At 36.2% G+C, this 24,292-nt stretch overlaps 1 protein-coding gene and 1 pseudogene across 2 annotated transcripts in view; one reads left to right on the top strand and one right to left on the bottom strand.

Annotated features, from left to right (window-relative positions):
• Positions 1 to 24,292, top strand: part of LOC140628026 (dachshund homolog 2-like) — a 536,985-nt gene that overhangs the window by 225,650 nt on the left and 287,043 nt on the right. For both annotated transcript variants that reach the window (XM_072816819.1, XM_072816818.1), the window contains exon 2: positions 18,064 to 18,102. In XM_072816819.1, coding sequence (XP_072672920.1) covers positions 18,077 to 18,102 — 26 coding nt within the window. In that variant the 5' untranslated portion in view covers positions 18,064 to 18,076. The remainder of the gene's footprint in view (positions 1 to 18,063; positions 18,103 to 24,292) is intronic.
• LOC140628023 (protein C-ets-1 pseudogene) overlaps positions 1 to 24,292 on the bottom strand; it is a 72,737-nt pseudogene that overhangs the window by 42,631 nt on the left and 5,814 nt on the right.

The raw sequence follows: 24,292 nt of genomic DNA, 5'->3' as shown, positions 1-24,292 counted from the left end.
AGTCTTAATTTTTAAGGAAGTTTTAATTTCTTAATAAAAGAACCATAAATTCATGGGCATTATATATTTATTGGATAATTATAACAAGAATGTTTTAATATTTGTTAATTTTAAAGTATAAAAAATAACCTATGAATCTCAGGTCATAGAAGATTTAAATGGTTTTTGAACTTAGTGTATTATGTGTATATGGTAACAGCCAAAACAGTTCTATTGAGTGTAGAAAGTTTTCTACAAATAGAAAAGTGAGGGAATCTCTGGTAAAAGGAAAAATGAGTGCTCTAATCCAGTAATATGAGGTCCACTGAATTAAGAAAGTGCACATTATTATTGATTTGGTATGCATGAGTATATTTTACGTTAAGAAAGTGTCATTTTGGAATGCCTAATGGCTCAGTTGGTTAAGCTTCCAACTCTTAATTTCAGCTCAGGTCATGAGATCAAGCCCTGAGACAGGCTCCACACCCAGCATAGAGCCTGCTTGAGATTCTCTTTACTGCTCCTCCACCCCACCTCCCAAACCTTTCTCTCTTTCTCCAAAAATAAATAAATAAATAAATAAATAAATAAATAAATAAATAAATAAATAAATATCGTTTCAAAATAGTTGGAGTGAGTGATCTATAAAGCAAAATCAAATAGTTCTAAAAGTCAGGCAACAGAACATAAGAATAGGTGAAACAGAGTTTCGCCTTCCTTCACTCCCACCTGTTTTTCCTAACCCCAGATACATATTTGCATTTGTGATTTATTTAGAAATCTTTCTACAAAGTTTTAAGCAGAAAATCAATTACCTTTCAAAACAAGCAAATGACAAAAATACTTTTTTCAATTTAATTTTTAAAATTTCCAATAATATAACATACAGTGTTAGTTTCAGGTGTACAATATAGTGACTCAACAATTCTATATTCAGTGCCCATTACCATAAATGTAATCCTAATCCCCTTCACCTATTTCACCCATTCTTCCACCCACCTGCCCTCTGGTAACCATCTGCTCTTAGTTAAGAGTCTATCCTTTTCTCTCTTTTTTTGTTCATTTGTTCTGTTTCTTAAATTCTACATATGAGTGAAATCATGTGATATTTATCTTTCCCTGACTGACTTTCTGAAAGGAGATTTAACAAAAATGCTACTGCAAGAGATTACAGAGGAGTGATGAACCAACCATATATATTTGGAGTGGCCATTATGGTGAGGCTTCTGTTTCTGTACTACTAATAAGTGCACCAAAGCTCAAAAGAGCCAAATTACAGTCCTTATAGATTTTTAAAGAATGTTGTTGTTTTTTTTTAATGTACTTATTTTTTCAGTCTTAATTTTAATTAGAGTATACTTAACATACAGTGTTTATTAGATTCGGTGTACAATAGTGATTCAACCATTTTATACATAACTCAGGACTCATCAGGATAAGTGTACTCTTAAATCTCTTCACCTAATTTCACCCATCCCCCCACCAACCTCCCCTATGGTAGCCAACAGTTCATTTTCTATAGTTAATAGTTTAGGTTTTTTTTCTCTCTTTTTCTTTGTTCATTTCTTTTGTTTCTTAAATTCCACATATGAATGAAATCATATGTTATTTGTCTTTCTCTGGTTGAGTTATTTCACTTGGCATTATATCCTCTAGATCCAACCACATTGTTTCAAATGGCAAGATTTTATTCTCTTTTATGATTGAGCACTATACTGTTGTATAGTTTATCCATTCCTCTATTGATGGATACTTGTGTTGCTTCAATAATTTGGCTATTGTAAATAATGCTGCAGTATACATAGGGGTGTGTATACCTTTTTGAATTAGTGTTTTTGTATTCTTTGGGTAAATGCCAAGCAGTGGAATTACTGGATCTGGGGTAATACTATTTTTAATATTTTGAGAAACCTCCATACTTTTTCCACAGTGACTGTAGCAGTTTTAATTCCTACTAATACAAGTGTTCTTATTTCTCCATATCCTCACCAACACCTGTTGTTTCTCGTGTTGTTGATTTTAGCCATTCTGACAGATATTAGATGATATCTCATCATGGTTTTTGATATGCATTTCCTTGATGATGAGTGATTTTGAGCATCTTTTCATGTGTCTGTTGGCCATCTGGATGCCTTCTTCGGAGAAATGTGTTTCATGTCTTTTGTCCATTTTTTAATTTGGATTATTTGTTTTTGAGTGTTGAGTTTTATGAATTCTTTATATATTTTGGATACTAACCCTTTATTAGATTTTTCACTTGCAAATATCTTCTCTCATTTTGTAGTTTGCCTTTTAGTTTTGTTGAATGTTTCTTTGCTGTGCAGAAACTTGTTATTTCAACGTAGTATCAATAGTTTATTTTTTTTTTATTTCCCTTGCCTCAAGAGACGTATCTAGAAAAATGTTGCTATGGCCAGGGTCAGGGAATTTATAGCCTGTGCTCTCTTCTAGGATTTTTATGATTCAGAACTCCCATTGAGGTCTTGCATCCATTTTGAGTTTATTTTTGTGTATGGTATAAGAAAGTGGTTCAGTTACATTCTTTGCATATTGCTGTCCTGTTTTCCTAACACCATTTGGCTTTTTCCATTGCATACATTTGCCTCCTTTGTCAAAGATTAATTGGCCATGAAATTTTGGGTTTATTTCTGAGCTCTCTATTCCATTATGTTGATGTATGTATCTATTTTTGTGCCAGTGCATATTATTTAGGTTACTACAGCTTTGTACTATATCTTGAAATCTGAGATTGTGATATTTCCAGTATTGTTCTTTTTCAAATTGCTTTTGCTATTCGGGGTCTTTTTTGGTCCATACAAATTTTAGGATTGTTCTAGTTCTGTGAAAAATGTTGTTGGTATTTTGGGAGTGCATTAAATCTATAGCTTGGTTGAATAGTATAAGCATTTTAATAATGTCTGTTCTCCCAATTCATGCTCATGGAATATATTTCCATTTCTGTCATTTTCAATTTCTTTCATCAGTGTTTTATAATTTTCAGAATACAGGTCTTTCACCTCCTTGGTTAAGTTTAATTCCTTGGTATTTTATTCTTTTTGGTACAAATGTAAATAGGATTATTTCCTTAACTTCTCTTTCTTTCATTATTAGTGTACAAAAATGCAACCTATTTCTGTATATTCACTTTGTATCTTGCAACCTTACTGAACTCATTTATCAGTTCTAGTAGTTTCTTTGAGGGAGTCTTTAGGGTTTTCTATATATAGTATCATGTTATCTGCAAATAGAGAAAGTTCTACTTTTTCCTTGCTGATTTGGATGCCTTTTATTTTTCTTTGTCTGATTTTTGTGGCTAGGACTACCAGTACTATGTCGAATACAAATGTGGGCATATTGTCTTTTTCCTGACCTTAGGTGAAAAACTCTTATTTTTCACCATTGTGTATGATGATTAGCTGTGGCTTTTTCATATAAGACCCTTATTACATTGAGGTATGTTCCCTCTATACCTATTTTGTTGCATATTTTTCATCATTAATAGATGTGAAACACTTTTTCTGCATCTATTGAAATGCTGACAAATAAAGGAAAACAAATAAAAATTGGTTTTTAGCCTTTCTCTTATTGATGTAACATATCACATTGATTGATTTGTGACTATTCAACCATCTTTGTAACCCAGGAACAAATACCACTCAATTGAGTTATATGATTTTTTAAGTGTATTATTGGACTTGGTTTACTAACGTTTTTCTCAGGATTTTGCATGTATATTCATTGGGGATATTGGCCTATAGCTCTCTTTATCTGGTTTTGGTATTAGAATAATGGTGGTCTCATAGAATGAATTTGGAAGCTTTCTTTTCTATTTTTTGGAATAATTAAAGAAGAATAGGTACTAACTCCTATTTATATGTTTGGTAGAATTTAACAGTGAAGCCATCTGGTTCTGGACTTTTATTTGTTGAGAGTTTTTTGATTACTGATTCAATTTCACTACTAATAATTGCCTGTTCAGATTTTCTATTTCTCCCTAATTCAGTTTTGGAAGGTCATATGCTTTTAGCAATTTATTTGTTTCCTTTAGGCTGTACAATTTGTCAGCATATAATTTTTTATTATCTTAACCCTTTGTTTCTCTGTAGTGTTGGGTATTATTTTTCGTCTTTAATTTCTGATTTTGAGTACTCTCTTCTTTTTTCATTTTTTTCTTTCTTTTTTTGTGGTTGTTTTTGATGAGTCTAGCTAAAGGATTATCAATTTTGTTGATCTTTTCAAAGAACTAGCTCCTGGTTTTGGTGGTCTGTTCTACTTCTTTGTTTCCTATTTCTTTTATTTTGCTGTACTGTTTATTTTCTTTCTTTCTACTGTTTTGGGGGTGTTGTTCTTCTTTTTCTAGCTCCTTTAGGTTTAAGATTAGATTGTTTATTTGAGATTTTTCTTGCTTCTTGTGGTAGGCTTATATTGCTATAAACTTCCCTCTTAGAACCATTATTGTTGCATCTGGAGTTGTTCTGATAATTGTATTTTCATTTTTATATCTTTCTATGTACTTTTTAATTTTTCTTTTATTTCTTGGTTGACTCATTCATTGTTTAGTAGCATGCTATTTAACCTCCATGTATTTGTGTTCTTTCCAGGTTTTTTTCTTGTGACTGATTTCTAGTTCCATAACATTGTCATTGGAAAAGACACTTGATATGACTTTGATCATTTTTAATTTGCTGAGATGGTTTTGTGGCCTAATATGTGATACATTCTGGAAAATGTTCCATGTGCACTTGAAAAGATTATGTATTCTGTTATTTTGGGATGGAACCTTCTGAATATCTCTGTTAGATCCATCTGGTCCAATGTATCATTCAAAGCTACTGTTTCCTTGTTGATTCTCTGTTTGAATAATCTGTCCATTGATGTAAGTGGGGCATTAAAATATCCTAGTATTGTATTATTATTAATTACACCCTTTATGCTTGTTATCAGCTGCTTTATGTATTTGGGTGCTCCCATATTGGATTATAAATATCTATAATTGCTATATCTTTCTGTTGGGTTCTTCTTTTTATGATTATGTAGTGTCCTTCTTTTCTCATTAAGGTATTTGTTTTAAAGTCTATTCTGTCTGATATAAGCATTACTACCCCCCACTTTTATTCACTTGATATTTTTCCATCCCTTCACTTGTAAACTGCATGTGTCTTTAAGTTTGAAATGAATCTGTTGGAAGTATATATATGGGTTTTGCTTTTTTATCCATTTTTTAACTGTCTTTTGATGGTGCATATAGTCAACTAACTTTCAAAGTCATTATGGATAGGTATGTATTTATTGCTATTTTGTTACCTATTTTTGTAGTTTCTCTTCTCTTTGTCTCTTCTTTCATGATTTACTGACATTTTTTTGATATACTTGGCTTCCTTTCTCATTATTTTTTGCCTATTATCAGTTTTTGATTTGTGGTTACCATTAGGCTTGTGCATAGCATCTTATGCATATAACAATCTATATTAAGTTGATGGTTGCTTAAGTTTGAATCCATTCTAAAAGCTCTACATTTTTACTCCTTCCCCAAACATTTCAGATATATGGTGTCATACATTATATCCTTTTATTTTGTGAATCCTTTGACTGATTTTTAAAGCTATAATTAATTTAATAGTTTTGTGCTTCCTCCTTTTATTACTCCTGCTTGAGGTTTCCTTTCTACTCAGAGTCCTCTTTAACATTTCTTGTAAGGCTGGTTTAGCAGTGATGAATTCATTTAACTTTTGTTTGTCTGAGAAACTCTATGTCTCTTCCTCTGTTCTGATGATAGCCTTGCTGAATACAGTATTCTTGGCTGCAGGTTTTGTTTTCTTTCAGCACATGAATATATCATGCCATTCCTTTTAAGCCTAAACAATTTCTGCTGAAAAACCAGCTTATAGCCTTATGGAGTTTCCTGTGTATGTAATGTTTTCTTTTCTCTTTCTGCTTTTAAATTTCTCTCTTATCACTGTGTTTTGTCATTTTATAGTGTGTCTTTTTCTTTTTTTTTGTAAGTGTGTCTTGGTGTGGATCTTGGTGTGGATATCCTTGGGTTGATTTTATTGGGGATTCTCTGTGTCTCTTGGATCTGGAAATTTTCAGCTATTATTTCTACAAATACATTTCCTGCCCCCTTTTCTCTCTCTTCTCTTTATGGGGTCCCTATAATAATAATGTTTTTATGCTTCATGGTGTCACTTGTTCCCCAAATCTACTTTCATTTATTATTATTATTTTTTGCTCTCTCACATTCAGCTTGATTGCTTTCTTCAACTCTATCCTCCAGGTCACTGGTCGGTTCTGCTTTCCTTAGTCTGGACTTTATTCCTTCTAGTGTATATTTAATATCAGTTATTGACTTCTTCATTTTTGATTCGTTCTTTTTCATGTTTTTTCTTTTTGTTAAGGGTCTCACTGAGGCTCTACACTCTTTTTTTATTTTTTATTTTATTTTTTAAATAATAAATTTATTTTATATTGGTGTTCAATTTGCCAACATACAGAATAACACCCAGTGCTCCTCCCGTCAAGTGCCCCCCTCAGTGCCCATACCCATTCACCCCCACTCCCCACCCTCCTCCCCTTCAACCACCCCTAGTTCGTTTCCCAGAGTTAGGAGTCTTCATGTTCTGTCTTCCTTTCTGATAATTCCTACCCATTTTTTTCTCCCTTCCCTTCTATTTCCTTTCAATATTATTTATATTCCCCAAATGAATAGAACATATAATGTTTGTCCTCCTCCGATTGACTTATTTCACTCAGCATAATACCCTCCAGTTCCATCCACCTTGAAGCAAATGGTGGGTATTTTTCATTTCTAATGGCTAAGTAATATTCCATTGTATGCATAAACCAAATCTTCTTTATCCATTCATCTTTCAATGGACACCGAGGCTCCTTCAAAAGTTTGGCGGTTGTGGACATTGCTGCTATAAACATCGGGGTGCAGGTGTCCTGGCGTTTCATTGCATCTGTATCTTTGGGGTAAATCCCCAAAGTGCAATTGCTGGGTCGTAGGGCAGGTCTATTTTTACCTCTTTGAGGAACCTCCACACAGTTTTCCAGAGTGGCTGCACCAGTTCACATTCCCACCAACAGTGTAAGAGGGTTCCCTTTTCTCCACATCCTCTCCAACATTTGTGGTTTCCTGTCTTGTTAATTTTCCCCATTCTCACTGGTGTGAGGTGGCAGTTCATTGTGGTTTTGATTTGTATTTCCCTGATGGCAAGTGATGCAGAGCATTTTCTCATGTGCATGTTGGCCATGTCTATGTCTTCCTCTGTGAGATTTCTCTTCATGTCTTTTGCCCATTTCATGATTGGATTGTTTGTTTCTTTGCTGTTGAGTTTAATAAGTTCTTTATAGATCTTGGAAACTAGCCCTTTATCTGATACGTGATATGCAAATATCTTCTCCCATTCTGTAGGTTGTCTTTTAGTTTTGTTGACTGTATCCTTTGCTGTGCAAAAGCTTCTTATCTTGATGAAGTTCCAATAATTCATTTTTGCTTTTGTTTCTTTTGCCTTCGTGGATGTATCTTGCAAGAAGTTACTGTGGCCGAGTTCAAAAAGGGTGTTGCCTGTGTTCTCCTCTAGGATTTTGATGGAATCTTGTCTCACATTTAGATCTTTCATCCATTTTGAGATTATCTTTGTGTATGGTGAAAGAGAGTGGTCTAGTTTCATTCTTCTGCATGTGGATGTCCAATTTTCCCAGCATCATTTATTGAAGAGACTGTCTTTCTTCCAATGCATAGTTTTTCCTCCTTTATCGAATATTACTTGACCATAAAGTTGAGGGTCCACTTCTGGATTCTCCATTCTGACCATTGATCTATGTGTCTGTTTTTGTGCCAGTACCACACTGTCTTGATGACCACAGCTTTGTAGTACAACCTGAAATCTGGCATTGTGATGCCCCCAGCTATGGTTTTCTTTTTTAAAATTCCCCTGGCTATTCGGGGTCTTTTCTGATTCCACACAAATCTTAAAATAGTTTGTTCTAACTCTCTGAAGAAAGTCCATGGTATTTTGATAGGGATTGCATTAAATGTGTAAATTGCCCTGGATAGCATTGACATTTTCACAATATTAATTCTGCCAATCCATGAACAAGGAATATTTTTCCATCTCTTGGTGTCTTCCTCAATTTCTTTCAGAAGTGTTCTATAGTATAGTATAGTATAGATCCTTTACCTCTTTGGTTAGGTTTATTCCTAGGTATCTTATGCTTTTGGGTGCAATTGTAAATGGGATTGACTCCTTAATTTCTCTTTCTTCAGTCTCATTGTTAGTGTATAGAAATGCCGCTGACTTTTGGGCATTGATTTTGTATCCTGCCACACTGCCAAATTGCTGTATGAGTTCTAGCAATCTTGGGGTGGAGGCTTTTGGGTTTTCTATGTAGAGTATCATGTCATCAGCGAAGAGGGAGAGTTTGACTTCTTTGCCAATCTGAATGCCTTTAATGTCTTTTTGTTGTCTGATTGCTGAGGTTAGGACTTCCAGTACTATGTTGAATAGCAGTGGTGAGAGTGGACATCCCTGTCTTGTTCCTGATCTTAGGGGAAAGGCTCCCAGTGCTTCCCCATTGAGAATGATATTTGCTGTGGGCTTTTCGTAGATGGCTTTTAAGATGTTGAGGAAAGTTCCCTCTATCCCTACACTCTGAAGAGTTTTGATCCGGAATGGATGCTGTATTTTGTCAAATGCTTTCTCTGCATCTAAACAGAGGATCATATGGTTCTTGGTTTTTCTGTTGCTGATATGATGAATCACACTGATTGGGTTACTAGTGTTGAACCAGCCTTCCGTCCCAGGAATAAATTCCACTTGGTCATGGTGAATAATTTTCTTAATGTAGTTTTGGATCCTGTTGTCTAGTATCTTGTTGAGAATTTTTTTTTTATTGGTGTTCAATTTACTAACATAAAGAATAATACCCAGTGCCCGTCACCCATTCACTCCCACCCCCCGCCCTCCTCCCCTTCTACCACCCCTAGTTCGTTTCCCAGAGTTAGCAGTCTTTACGTTCTGTCTCCCTTTCTGATATTTCCCACACATTTCTTCTCCCTTCCCTTATTTTCCCTTTCACTATTATTTATATTCCCCAAATGAATGAGAACATATAATGTTTGTCCTTCTCCGACTGACTTACTTCACTCAGCATAATACCCTCCAGTTCCATCCACGTTGAAGCAAATGGTGGGTATTTGTCATTTCTAATAGCTGAGTAATATTCCATTGTATACATAAACCACATCTTCTTTATCCATTCATCTTTCGTTGGACACCGAGGCTCCTTCCACAGTTTGGCTATAGTGGCCATTGCTGCTAGAAACATCGGGGTGCAGGTGTCCCGGCGTTTCATTGCATTTGTATCTTTGGGGTAAATCCCCAACAGTGCAATTGCTGGGTCGTAGGGCAGGTATATTTTTAACTGTTTGAGGAACCTCCACACAGTTTTCCAGAGTGGCTGCACCAGTTCACATTCCCACCAACAGTGTAAGAGGTTTCCCTTTTCTCCGCATCCTCTCCAACATTTGTTGTTTCCTGCCTTGTTAATTTTCCCCATTCTCACTGGTGTGAGGTGGTATCTCATTGTAGTTTTGATTTGTATTTCCCTGATGGCAAGTGATGCAGAGCATTTTCTCATATGCATGTTGGCCATGTCTATGTCTTCCTCTGTGAGATTTCTGTTCATGTCTTTTGCCCATTTCATGATTGGATTGTTTGTTTCTTTGGTGTTGAGTTTAATAAGTTCTTTATAGATCTTGGAAACTAGCCCTTTATCTGATAGGTCATTTGCAAATATCTTCTCCCATTCTGTAGGTTGTCTTTGAGTTTTGTTGACTGTATCCTTTGCTGTGCAAAAGCTTCTTATCTTGATGAAGTCACAATAGTTCATTTTTGCTTTTGTTTCTTTTGCCTTTGTGGATGTATCTTGCAAGAAGTTACTATGGCCGAGTTCAAAAAGGGTGTTGCCTGTGTTCTTCTCTAGGATTTTGATGGAATCTTGTCTCACATTTAGATCTTTCATCCATTTTGAGTTTATCTTTGTGTATGGTGAAAGAGAGTGGTCTAGTTTCTTTCTTCTGCATGTGGATGTCCAATTTTCCCAGCACCATTTATTGAAGAGACTGTCTTTCTTCCAATGGATAGTCTTTCCTCCTTTATCGAATATTAGTTGCCCATAAAGTTCAGGGTCCACTTCTGGATTCTCTATTCTGTTCCACTGATCTATGTGTCTGTTTTTGTCCCAGTACCACACTGTCTTGATGACCACAGCTTTGTAGTACAACCTGAAATCTGGCATTGTGATGCCCCCAGATATGGTTTTCTTTTTTAAAATTCCCCTGGCTATTCGGGGTCTTTTCTGATTCCACACAAATCTTAAAATAATTTGTTCTAACTCTCTGAAGAAAGTCCATGGTATTTTGATAGGGATTGCATTAAACGTGTAGATTGCCCTGGGTAACATTGACATTTTCCCAATATTAATTCTGCCAATCCATGACCATGGAATATTTTTCCATCTCTTTGTGTCTTCCTCAATTTCTTTCAGAAGTGTTCTATAGTTTTGAGGGTATAGATCCTTTACATCTTTGGTGAGGTTTATTCCTAGGTATCTTATGCTTTTGGGTGCAATTGTAAATGGGATTGACTCCTTAATTTCTCTTTCTTCAGTCTCATTGTTAGTGTATAGAAATGCCACTGACTTCTGGGCATTGATTTTGTATCCTGCCACGCTACCGAATTGCTGTATGAGTTCTAGCAATCTTGGGGTGGAGACTTTTGGGTTTTCTATGTAGAGTATCATGTCATCGGCGAAGAGAGAGAGTTTGACTTCTTCTTTGCCAATTTGAATGCCTTTAATGTCTTTTTGTTGTCTGATTGCTGAGGCTAGGACTTCCAGTACTATGTTGAATAGCAGTGGTGAGAGTGGACATCCCTGTCTTGTTCCTGATCTTAGGGGAAAGGCTCCCAGTGCTTCCCCATTGAGAATGATATTTGCTGTGGGCTTTTCATAGATGGCTTTTAAGATGTCGAGGAATGTTCCCTCTATCCCTACACTCTGAAGAGTTTTAATCAGGAATGGATGCTGTCTTTTGTCAAATGCTTTCTCTGCATCCAATGAGAGGATCTTATGGTTCTTGGTTTTTCTCTTGCTGATATGATGAATCACATTGATTGTTTTACGGGTGTTGAACCAGCCTTGTGTCCCAGGGATAAATCCTACTTGGTCATGGTGAATAATTTTCTTAATGTACTGTTGGATCCTATTGGCCAGTATCTTGTTGAGAATTTTTGCATCCATGTTCATCAGGGATATTGGTCTGTAATTCTCCTTTTTGGCGGGGTCTTTGTCTGGCTTTGGAATTAAGGTGATGCTGGCTTCATAGAACGAATTTGGAAGTACTCCATCTCTTTCTATCTTTCCAAACAGCTTTAGGAGAATAGGTATGATTTCTTCTTTAAACGTTTGATAAAATTCTCCTGGGAAGCCATCTGGCCCTGGACTCTTGTGTCTTGGGAGGTTTTTGATGACTGCTTCAATTTCCTCCCTGGTTATTGGCCTGTTCAGGTTTTCTATTTCTTCCTGTTCAAGTTTTGGTAGTTTGTGGCTTTCCAGGAATGCGTCCATTTCTTCTAGATTGCCTAATTTATTGGCGTATAGCTGTTCATAATATGTTTTTAAAATCGTTTGTATTTCCTTGGTGTTGGTAGTGATCTCTCCTTTCTCATTCATGATTTTATTAATTTGAGCCTTCTCTCTCTTCTTTTTAATAAGGCTGGCTAATGGTTTATCTATCTTATTAATTCTTTCAAAGAACCAACTCCTGGTTCTGTTGATCTGTTCCACAGTTCTTCTGGTCTCGATTTCGTTGAGTTCTGCTCGAATCTTTATTAACTCCCTTCTTCTCTTGGGTGTAGGATCTATTTGCTGTTTTTTCTCTAGCTCCTTTATGTGTAAGGTTAGCTTTTGTATTTGAGTTCTTTCCAGTTTTTGAATGGATGCTTGTATTGCGATGTATTTCCCCCTTAGGACTGCTTTTGCTGCATCCCAAAGATTTTGAACGGTTGTATCTTCATTCTCATTAGTTTCCATGAATCTTTTTAATTCTTCCTTAATTTCCTGGTTGACCCTTTTATCTTTTAGCAGGATGGTCCTTAACCTCCATGTGTTTGAGGTCCTTCCAAACTTCTTGTTGTGATTTAGTTCTAATTTCAAGGCATTATTGTCCGAGAATATGCAGGGGACAATCCGAATCTTTTGGTATCGGTTCAGACCCGATTTGTGACCCAATATGTGGTCTATTCTGGAGAAAGTTCCATGTGCGCTTGAGAAGAATGTGTATTCAGTTGAGTTTGGATGTAAAGTTCTGTAGATATCTGTGAAATCCATCTGGTCCAGTGTATCATTTAAAGCTCTCGTTTCTTTGGAGATGTTTTGCTTAGAAGACCTATCGAGTATAGAAAGAGCTAGATTGAAGTCACCAAGTATAAGTGTATTATTATCTAAGTATTTCTTCACTTTGGTTAATAATTGATTTATATATTTGGCAGCTCCCACATTCGGAGCATATATATTGAGGATTGTTAAGTCCTCTTGTTGAATAGATCCTTTAAGTATGATATAGTGTCCCTCTTCATCTCTCACTACAGTCTTTGGGGTAAATTTTAGTTTATTTGATATAAGGATGGCTACCCCTGCTTTCTTTTGAGGACCATTCGAATGGTAAATGGTTCTCCAACCTTTTATTTTCAGGCTGTAGGTGTCCTTCTGTCTAAAATGAGTCTCTTGTAGACAGCAAATAGATGGGTCGTGCTTTTTTATCCAGTCTGAAACCCTGCGCCTTTTGATGGGGTCATTAAGCCCGTTCACATTCAGAGTTACTGTTGAGAGATATGAGTTTAGTGTCATCATGATATCTATTCAGTCTTTGTTTTTGTGGACTGTTCCACTGAACTTCTTCTTAAAGGGGAATTTTAAGAGGCCCCCTTAAAATTTCTTGCAGAGCTGGTTTGGAGGTCACATATTCTTTTAGTTGCTGCCTGTCTTGGAAGCTCTTTATCTCTCCTTCCATTTTGAATGAGAGCCTTCCTGGATAAAGTATTCTTGGTTGCATGTTCTTCTCATTTAGGACCCTGAATATATCCTGCCAGCCCTTTCTGGCCTGCCAGGTCTCTGTGGAGAGGTCTGCTGTTACCCTAATACTCCTCCCCATAAAAGTCAGGGATTTCTTGTCTCTTGCTGCTTTAAGGATCTTCTCTTTATCTTTGGAATTTGCAAGCTTCACAATTAAATGTCGAGGTGTTGAACGGTTTTTATTGATTTTAGGGGGGGATCTCTCTATTTCCTGGATCTGAATGCCTGTTTCCCTTCCCAGATTAGGAAAGTTTTCAGCTAGAATTTGTTCAAATACATATTCTGGCCCTCTGTCCCTTTCGGCGCCCTCGGGAACCCCAATTAAACGTAGGTTTTTCTTCCTCAGGCTGTCGTTTATTTCCCTTAATCTATCTTCATGGTCTTTTAATTGTTTGTCTCTTTTTTCCTCAGTTTCCCTCTTTGCTATCAACTTGTCTTCTAGGTCACTCACTCGTTCTTCCACCTCGTTAACCCTCGTCGTTAGGACTTCTAGTTTGGATTGCATCTCATTCAATTGATTTTTAATTTCTGCCTGATTAGCTCTAAATTCTGCAGTCATGAAGTCTCTTGAGTCCTTTATACTTTTTTCTAGAGCCACCAGTAGCTTTATAATAGTGCTTCTGAATTGGCTTTCTGACATTGAATTGTAATCCAGATTTTGTAACTCTGTGGGAGAGAGGACTGTTTCTGATTCTTTCTTTTGAGGTGAGGTTTTCCTTCTAGTCATTTTGCTCAGTGCAGAGTGGCCAAAAGCAAGTTGTATTGGGAAAAAGAGAAAAAGAGAGGAGAGAAAGAAGGAAAGAAAAGAGAAAGAGAAAAAAAAAGGGAAGAAAAAGAAAAAAAAAACGAAAAAAAAAAAAGAAGAAGAAAAAGAGAGAAAAAGAAAGGAGAAAAAAAAGGGTGTGGGGGAAGGAAACAAATCAAAAAGCAAAACAAAACAAAAACAAAAACAAAAACAAAAACAAACAAACAAAAAAAGAACCACCGGGGAGTATCTTCTGATTCTGTGTACTTTAAGTCCCTTGGCTTCTCCTGGAAGTTGTCCGTCTAGCTGGTGTTCTGGGGGAGGGGCCTGTTGTGCTGATTTTCAGGTGTTAGCAGTTGGGGGAGCTGCTGTGCCTCTGCCTGGTGCAGGGCTCGGTGGGGGTTGTTTACCCCGTGAGGCCGCAGGAGGAACAGCCCCAGTGGCGGGGCAGCTCTGGAAACCTGGATTCAGCTCCGGCAGGAACTCCGTCTGCAGGGCCTGGAGGCTCCGGGGCGGGGCCGCTGATCTGCTCAGCTGGGGCAGGAGCGTCCTCGCTGTCCTGGGCCCTCCCGGCCTCTGCCTGTCCCGGGGGAGGCCGGATCCTGGGCTGTGTCCCGGCGCCCTGTGCTCCGGAGCCTGCGCTGGTGGATTCGCGCTCCCTGGCCGCGCAACCCCTTCCGCGGAGCTGCCGCCCAAGCCCCTCCGAGCTGCTCCTGGAACCACGCAGCCCCCTCTGCACGGAGCCTCTTCCTCTGCCCGAGCCCCTCCGAGCTGCTCCCGGGGCCGCGCAGCCCCCTCCGCGGAGCCGCCGCCCGAGCCCCTTCAGCTGCTCCGGGTCCCGCCGGGTCCCGCCGTGCGCGCTGCAGCCCTTAGGGAGCTCGGCGCACTCTCCCGGGGCGCAGGTGTCTGTTAGTGTCCCAGGGAGCCCGAGGGCATCCCCGCCCTCCTGGTTCCTGCTCCCACTCCCCACGAGCCCCTTTCCGCCCGGGAAGGTCGGTGCTGCTCCTGCGTCTCCGGGACGGGGCTCTCCTGTCCTGGGGACACTCGCCCCGGCCTCAGCCCGGCTCCTCGCGGGCCCCTCCCCCTTGGAGGCCTTTGTTTCTTTACTTCTTTTTCCCCGTCTTCCTACCTTGATAGAAGCGCGAACTCCTCTCACTGTAGCATTCCAGCTGGTCTCTCTTTAAATCTCAGGCCGAATTCATAGATTTTCAGGATAATTTGAAGGTTTTCTAGGTAGTTTGGTGGAGACAGGTGATTTGGAGACCCTACTCTTCCGCCATCTTGCTCCTCCCCCTCTTGTTGAGAATTTTTGCATCCATGTTCATCAGGGATGTTGGTCTGTAATTCTCCTTTTTGGTGGGATCTTTGTCTCGTTTTGGAATTAAGGGGATGCTGCCCTTATAGAACGAATATGGAAGTACTCCATCTCTTTCTATCTTTCCAAACTGCTTTAGTAGAATAGATATGGTTTCTTCTTTAAATGTTTGATAGAATTCCCCAGGGAAGCCATCTGGCCCTGGACTTTTGTGTCTTGGAGGTTTTGGATGACTGCTTCAATTTCCTCCCTGGTTATTGGCCTGTTCAGGTTTTCTATTTCTTCCTGTTCCAGTTTTGGTAGTTTGTGGCTTTCCAGAAATACGTCCATTTCTTCTCGATTCCCTAATTTATTGGCGTATAGCTGTTCATAATATGTTTTTAAAATCGTTCATATTTCCTTGGTGTTGGTAGTGATCTCTCCTTTCTCATTCATGATTTTATTAATTTGAGCCTTCTCTCTCTTCTTTTTAATAAGGCTGACTAATGCTTTATCTATATTATTAATTCTTTCAAAGAACCAACTCCTGGTTTTGTTGATCTGTTCCACAGTTCTTCTGGTCTCGATTTCGTTGAGTTCTGCTTGAATCTTTATTAACTCTCTTCTTCTGCTGGGTGTACGACCTATTTGCTGTTTTTTCTCTAGCTCCTTTAGGTGTAAGGTTAGTTTTTGTATTTGATTTCTTTCCAGTTTTTGAATGGATGCTTGTATTGCGATGTGTTTCCCCCTCAGGACTGCTTTTGCTGCATCCCAAAGATTTTGAATGGTTGTATCTTCATTCTCATTAGTTTCCATGAATCTTTTTAATTCTTCCTTAATTTCCTGGTTGACCCTTTCATTTTCTAGCAGGATGGTCCTTAACCTCCACGTGTTTGAAGTCCTTCCAAACTTCTTGTTTTGATTTGGTTCTAATTTCAAGGCATTATGGTCTGAGAATACGCAGGAGATGATCCCAATCTTTGAGTATTGGTTCAGACCCAATTTGTGACCCATTGTGTGGTCTATTCTGGAGAAAGTTCCATGTGCACTTGAGAAGAATGTTATTCAGTTGAGTTTGGATGTAAAGTTCTGTAGATATCTGTGAAATCCTTCTGGTCCAGTGTATCATTTAAAGCTCTCGTTTCTTTGCAGATGTTGTGTTTATAAGACCTATCGAGTGTAGAAAGCGCTAGATTGAAGTCACCAAGTATAAGTGTATTATTATCTAAGTATGTCTTCACTTTGGTTATTAATTGATTTATATATTTGGCAGCTCCCACATTCGGGGCATATATATTGAGGATTGTTAAGTCCTCTTGTTGGATAGATCCTTTAAGTTTGATATAGTGTTCCTCTTCAGCTCTCACTACAGTCTTCGGGGTAAATTTTAGTTTATCTGATATAAGGATTGCTATCCCTGCTTTCTTTTGAAGACCATTTGAATGGTAAATGGTTCTCCAACCTTTTATTTTCAGGCTTTAGGTGTCCTTTTGTCTAAAATGAGTCTCTTGTAGAAACAAATAGATGGGTCCTGTTTTTTTATCCAGTCTGACACCCTGCTCCTTTTGATGGGGTCATTAAGCCCGTTCACGTTCAGAGTTACTATTGAAAGATATGAGTTTAGTGTCATCATGATATCTATTCAGTCCTTGTTTTTGTGGATTGTTCCACTGGATTTCTTCTTAAGGGGAATTTTAAGAGTTCCCCTTAACATTTCTTGTAGAGCTCGTTTGGAGATCACATATTCTTTCAGTTCCTGCCTGTCTTGGAAGCTCTTTATCTCTCCTTCCATTTTGAATGAGAGCCTTGCTGGATAAAGTATTCTTGGTTGCATGTTTTTCTCTTTTAAGACCCTGAATATATCCTGCCAGCCCTTTCTGGCCTGCCAGGTCTCTGTGGCTCTCCACTCTTTTATCAATTCCAATGTGTGTCTGTGGAGAGTCTGTTCTGCCAGTCTTCAGTCATTTTCTGGTTTATTTACATTGATGTGGACATTATTTAGGTGTAACCATGGGATGAGATGACAAGTAGGGGACAAAGATTCTCCTCCTGTTACATCTTCCCCAGAAGCAGCATCTTGTTTTATAATTTATTATAATTCTTGAAGAATTTACAAACACTAAGAAATAATACTACACTACTGAAAAGAATTTTTGTTTTATTAATTAAACTAATTCTGTAGGTTTTTAAATTAATCTCTTTTGTATTTATTTATTTTGTGTGATTGTGTGTATGACTGTGTGTGTATGTATGTGTGTGTATAACCCTTTTGGGAAGGGTGTAAGATACTTCATTATAGATCCAGAAATAAGTATATAGTGAGCTGTTTGATTAACAACTTTATGTTTATAAAAATTAAGGCATAATGTTGATATTGGGTCACTTTCATCATCCTTTTGGCCAAATAAAAATAGAAAAAACCCTAGAAGGGGATTTTTTTTCCTCCTAAAAGTATTGTAATTTTCATTGGGATAGGAAGAAGGCTCTTGAGAGAAAGGAAGAAGACACAGTATTGCTGAATCTTTTTTTTTTTTTTTTGGAATTGTTACGACCCGAGGCCATATTTTTCAGTGGAAATCTATAACCTTATTTTCTTGCTTTCATATATGGGAAAGCTCTAAGCCACATGACATTTCACATTATTCTTTATTCAGTGGGGAATAGACCAGAAATATAATAGGATTGTCTATATATTTAAAACACTATCTAATAACTATTCAGGCTTTCTTACATTCTTTGTGCTCTTCCTTGCTGGTGTTTCATTGTGTGTGACCTATCTAAAATTTGAAGAATTGAAGAAACTTTTTTTGTGAAATATAATAAAGCCTTGATTAATTGGAAACTAACTAACCAGAACTTTCAATTAACCTGTTTTATTTATTTATTTTTTGCTACACTCTCCTTTTAGAAGGAAGAGGCAAATGACAAGAAAACAAGCTGTTAACAGGTATTTATGTATTTATTTTTTAAAAATCAACTTCCTGGGAATGTCCTTGACATTTGACTTGCCTTTAAACAAATTTCATGAGCTTGTACAGATTCAGCCCAACTTCAATAATTTTGTTCCCTGTACTATACTTATTAAGGTAGGAAAGTAGAGGCATTGAAAATTTTCAGAGCAAATGTCAAATCTTTCTTAATCCTTAGTTAATAATAAGAAAAATGAAATCCAAATAGCTAATTAGATCCTGTCTATCCATTTGAGGGTACCAGTTGAGTCTCCACAGTTTCATTATTGATGGTTATCATTCATATCTATTAACTGGGAATGGATCCTATAATCATGCAGTGGGTAGATGACTTCCAGCCACAGGGAGCAACTCCTTCCCTGGTAACTAAAACAAAAGCTAGGGAAAGGCTACAAAGTTGATGTGGGTTGAGTGAGGGTCACTGACACAAAAACTATGACACCTGTGTAGAATAACGAGAAGGTAATTTAATCACCACATGACTCTGGAATGCTTAAGAAGGTACATTCACTTTTACAGGGCAGCACAGGTTATTAAGTGTGCTGTAGGAATAAAGGAAAAAAAATAGGCCGTCTAATCTTTTGGAGTTGCTCTAAGTATCAGGCATGGATCTATTTTGCAAGCATGCTAGTACTTCTAAAATATTTGAAATTATTTTTTCTAAAAATACATTTTTAAAAATTTAAAAGTCTAAGAAGATTCATGCTTGAAACTTGTTATCTATGACAATTTCACTTGAATTGCAATCAGACATACCATATCACTGTAGGCTTTATACCTTTCAGGTTGCAATGGGGAAAATAATGGACAGTAACTCAGAGCAGCAAGGGGAAAGGAGGGCAACTCATGGTAATAAAGTGCATTTTGATATTGCTGGGAATAGTGTCCCTTCTTCTCTTCCACATACCCTTCTCAGGTTAAATCACCCTTTGCTGAATTTTCCCCAATTTCCTGAGGGCTACCTGTGAAATATGTTTTATCCATATTTTTCTACAACAGAAATATCATGGCGTTTTAGGGGCAATGGGGACCACACTATGTGATTTATTCTGGGTTTTTGACATAGAAAATGAAAACCATCATGGTGATGTTTATAATATCTGGGACATTTCCTATACTAAATATTACTTTTAAATATCATGCACACTAAATAGTACCCAAGTGACCTGAAGCAGTGGATGTGCCTCCTTAAGTGCCAAACTTTCTATTAGACTGTAATTTTAGTGCTGAGGGAGACTAGAACCCACTAGATTTCATTAATGAATGATTTTAACTGAAAAACTTTAAACGGTTTGAGTTTTGAAATTAGATTTGGGATACTGAAAGTAAATGTTTTTATTTTAAAGGAATGCAATTGAATTCAGACATTGAAATTGACTTTCATTTTATTTTAATTTTCCTAATAAAATGACGTGCAAATTAATGTAATATTATCTTCATTTAATTAATTATAACAGTAGTTTATAACTGTATAGATAAATTTTAGATTAATCAGAGTACACATTAAATATGTATATATATATGTAATTCATTTTTGCATTTGCTGTAATCTGAGAAAAACCATGAATTGTTCTTAAAAGTATATGCACTGATTCACTCACATAAACTACAGAGAAACAGAAGAGTCACAAACTCTAAAGCCTACTGATACAATGCTGGTAATGTAAATGAAAGGCCATAAGCAATGGGGAGTGGTGGCAACTATGGTGGCCTAGACAGTATATATTCTTTCCAAAGGTGTCAGCTATTACTCAGTGTAGTTGATTGCTACCATGTGGGAATGTAGGCCTAATGTTGTTAAGCTCTGAGTTTTTAAAAGAAGCCGGGAATGCAGATTTTTATATGAAATTCCCTAATCCTTAAATGTTGGTAACTAACTCAATAAAAGCAAAAACAAAACAAAAACAAAAGAAAAGAAAAAGAAAGAAACACTATGGAAGCTAAACAAAATGATCTGTGGCCTGGATCTAGCCCATGGGCTGTCAGTTTATTACCTCTGCTTTAAATTGTAAATCCTCTAGGTATTGCAATTTAAAACATTCACAGTATGTTATTAATGTACCCAAACATCTGATAATGGAAAATTTATGTAAAGTGAATTAAAAATACGTGGAATGCTTGTAAATAATTCTGCTGGTACTCAAAATGGTGGTTATGCACTTCATGATGTTTACTTACTATATGGAAATAACCAATATATTTTTCCCATAATTTGGTTTGAAAGTTAAGATAAAACTATGAAATTTTTGCTTTCATATTTATCAGTGCAATGCAGCATGAAAGATTATTACTACGATGTCCAAAGAGAATATTTAAATATAGGTTCTGTCACATAACATAATTAAGGCTTCTATTTAAAACCTAATTTATGGTGCCATATGTGTTCTTTTAACTTTAATTTGACTTGCCTTTCAACAAATTTCTAATTTCTTCTAGCAAAATCCTTTATTTTTATGAATGGTTAAAATAAGAAATAAAAGAAATGTAAGTAGTTAATGACAAAACTTCATTTGAACTTTTGATTGGCATTGGCAAAGATAAAACAAAAGCTAGTCATCTGAAATTTCTGTTTGAATTAACTGTTTGATTGGTCTGAGACTTTGCTTGTTTGTCATACTCTGGACCTTAGCACATAATCCCATTGTGCTACAATGCTTTTAACATTTGTATGCCTCTTTCATCACTGGCAGTCCAAAAGCATATTTGTCTAAAGAGGAAACCATTAAATTCCAATCTTTCTAGAAAAAAATAAAGAAAAAGAAGGAAAACTAAAACTTCATTGCTAAACCTGCTTTAATAGCCCTTATGATCTGCACCATTAAGTCCTTAGGATGGCCACTTGACAGTCATTTCTGATGAGAAACTTATCTGAGACTTTAAAAAAGGGAAAAGTGGAAAATAAAGAAAGAATACACAATCTCAAATTCTAAATTAACTTTTAAAAGCCCTCATTGGTCAACAAATTATTCTAGTTGCAGATTTAATACAGACATATTTGAAAGATGAGAAATTGTTGGACAACTGGTCAATATATATGACAATGTGCAAAATAGGTGATGTTTATCTAAATAAAATTTGGTAGACAGTGCTCCCCTTTCTAGATCATCAGTTTTTACCACAAGTAATCTATTGTGTGATAGGATGAACTATGTTAAAATATACTAATTAAAACTGTTCTCTAAAAACTCTAACAACTGGAAATTCTTAGTTAATTAGTTACTCCTCAGAGGTAGAGAATTTAAGAAATGAGTGATTATTTGGTACATTTAACCATGTGACATATCAATAAGGTAATTCTGTAAAAATTTTGATGAACAACTGCTACTCTTATTTTTTCCAGAACATAATAATATCTAACATTTTTCAGACATGATATCCCAGGTTCCAGGTTATTTTAGTTCATTTAATCTTTGTAACAACCCTACAAGTTAAGTGACATTATTGTGATCCTTGCTTTACAGATGATGTTACTGAGGCACAGAAAAGGTTAAGTGACTTATCTGAGGCCACACAGTCTACAAATATCAGAGCCAGCATTTTAATCAAGGCAGTATGATTACAAAGCTCATATATTTTGGGTCAATATATTTTATAGCCTGACAACTGGAATCAGACTAATTACTAAGCGCTTCATTTCATTACATATATATATTTTTTTCTGACTTCCTGGAAAATGGCATTCTTATTCTGAAATCAATTTTGGTAGCATTGCTTTGTGTAATAAATTAGCAAGTTTAATTATAAAATAGCTCAAATAGAAAGAGCAAGAAATAAATGAGAGACATTTGTGGACCAATAACCAAGTCTACATTTTGCTACATTTGACTCAGAGCTCATTTGTTAAAAAATGTATCTGTAAAGAATTATTGATATGACTGCCACTAATCTCCTTTCTCCTCCACCTTTTATTAGAGTTAACTACTGTTTTAAAATTTGTGTGAATTATTTCTGGTTTTTTATTATATGTGTGTTTATGCACAAAGAATATGCATTATTAGTTTTTGTGTTTTTAAAATGTACCTAAATGTTTTTGTATGATACTGTCCTTTTGTAATCATTGTTTTTATATTATGTTTTTGAGATTTATCTATGTTGATTCTTGCTGATCTAGTTCATTTATTTTTAATTGTCCATTCTACTATTTAATTGTATGATTATACCACAGTTTGATTATTCTTTACTATATTGATGGACGTTTAGGTTGTTTTCAATTTTTTGTTATTACATATGGTGCTGTAAATGGACATCATAATTTCTTGTGCCCTTGTGGGAAAATTTCTCTGGGGTATAAACCTAGAAGTAAAATCATTGAGTTGTGGACTATGTACATCTTTAATGGTTATTGCTAAATTGCTCTCCAAAATTATTCTGATTTACACTCCCACTAGTGTTATACAAGAACTCCTATTTCCCCACATTCTTACCAATGTAGTAGATATTTTTAACAAATAATTCCTTTGAAGAAAAAATAATTCTTTTTATTTATTCTCTTTTATGATTACATCCAGAGATGAAACACTGATTCTGATCACTTAGGGCACATAACAATGCTTACTGAAACTATTTGTGTAATTATTCTTCATTTTAAAACATATGTAATTCAGATATGAATAAAAATACTACTTAAAATTTGTATATTCCAGGTTACAAACACTTTCCCATAAAGCCTCATTTGATGACAGTGTGGTATAGCAGGTGGAGCTCTGGAAAGAATCAGAAGTCCATGGACTTAAAACAACCCTGAAAATAACTGTGGCTTGGGACCTCAGTTGCCACATCTGTAAAATTAGGATGTTGGACCATGCAGTCTCTTAGAGACATATTATAACTTTTTATCTATAATGCATATGTTCCCTTTTCCCTGAAGCTATAATTTACTTATTGTGCACAAAACATAAAGACAAATTGAATTTTATCAATTTGTGAAAAGTGTTATAACACTCTCTGACATAGTTAAGATCATAGGTTTATCTTATTTATCCTATTTATCTTTGTGTTTCTCTTAATTCAAGGACAGGTGGGGGTGGGCTGTGGGACAGAAGATTGGAGCAAGATCTCAGCATTATGACTAGACAGTAGCCACACACCATCTTGAATTAATCTTCAAAGTTTCCCATTCTGAATCATTACATAACAAGTGCTGAAATGCAGTGAAAGTCCAACTATAATTTATTACGGCTTTGTGTTTTTTCAAGTTCTTTTTACATATGTTGCAGATTCAGAGAATAGGGTATTCAATATTTTCAACTCACTTAAGATTTGATTCCAATAGTGCTTTTATGGTGATGCACATAGCTACTTAAAGTAGAGGGAGGACTCAGTCCACTATTCTGTATTTCTTTTTGGATAAGGAGGGTAACTAATTGGATTTTGTGTTTGGGGAGATTTTTTATTAGAATGAGCTAGATCTGTACCCTGGAGTTTAACAAATAGCTTTTGGGGTTTCTTAGATTCCATGTGTACTAAAAAGAAAATCTGGTTAGAAACCTGTCTAATATTTTAAGAAAGATTAAAGTATAAAAGTCAGTTGAAACTGATTTAACTTAAACTCCAAGAATTGCCAATCTGCTACACAAACACACTCAGATGCCTTCGTACATTTACACACACAGGTATATTCTATCTCTATCACAGAATACCTATTATTTCAATTACTTTTTAAAAGAAATCTATGAAAACATGAATATGGTTATGTTTTTAGTGATGCTTCTACTTATGGGAGGTGGCAATTTTGGCAAACAAAATCTAAATCAGTTAATCTCTTGCAATGATGACATTTTTATGGGCTTCTGTATAAGTAGTCCTAGGAAAAATTTTTGATAATGTCATTCCTGGGAAGTGAACTGATTTCTACAGTATTTTTACAAGACATTACAAGAAAATTATGGTTCATACACTTTGTTCAGATGATTGCCAGATTAGTACAGTTCACATATGTATACCTCATTGTTCAAATGTGACAATAAGCCTAGAGAATCCCCCATAAATTGATTCTGAGGGTTTCTACACATTTTAGCCTATTTGTGAACTGACTATGAGACTCCTATTTAAGAAGTTCCGTGGCTATTTTTGCTAATTGGCTACCCATTTTATAGTTTAATCATGCTCTGAGAACCACTATTTGGCTTTCTATGTTACTTCTACTAGTTCAGAAGAAACTGTGCCAAA

Source organism: Canis lupus, chromosome X (genome assembly GCF_048164855.1).
Source record: "Canis lupus baileyi chromosome X, mCanLup2.hap1, whole genome shotgun sequence".
Lineage (NCBI taxonomy): Eukaryota > Metazoa > Chordata > Mammalia > Carnivora > Canidae > Canis > Canis lupus.
This window is presented reverse-complemented; position numbering and strand designations above follow the sequence as displayed.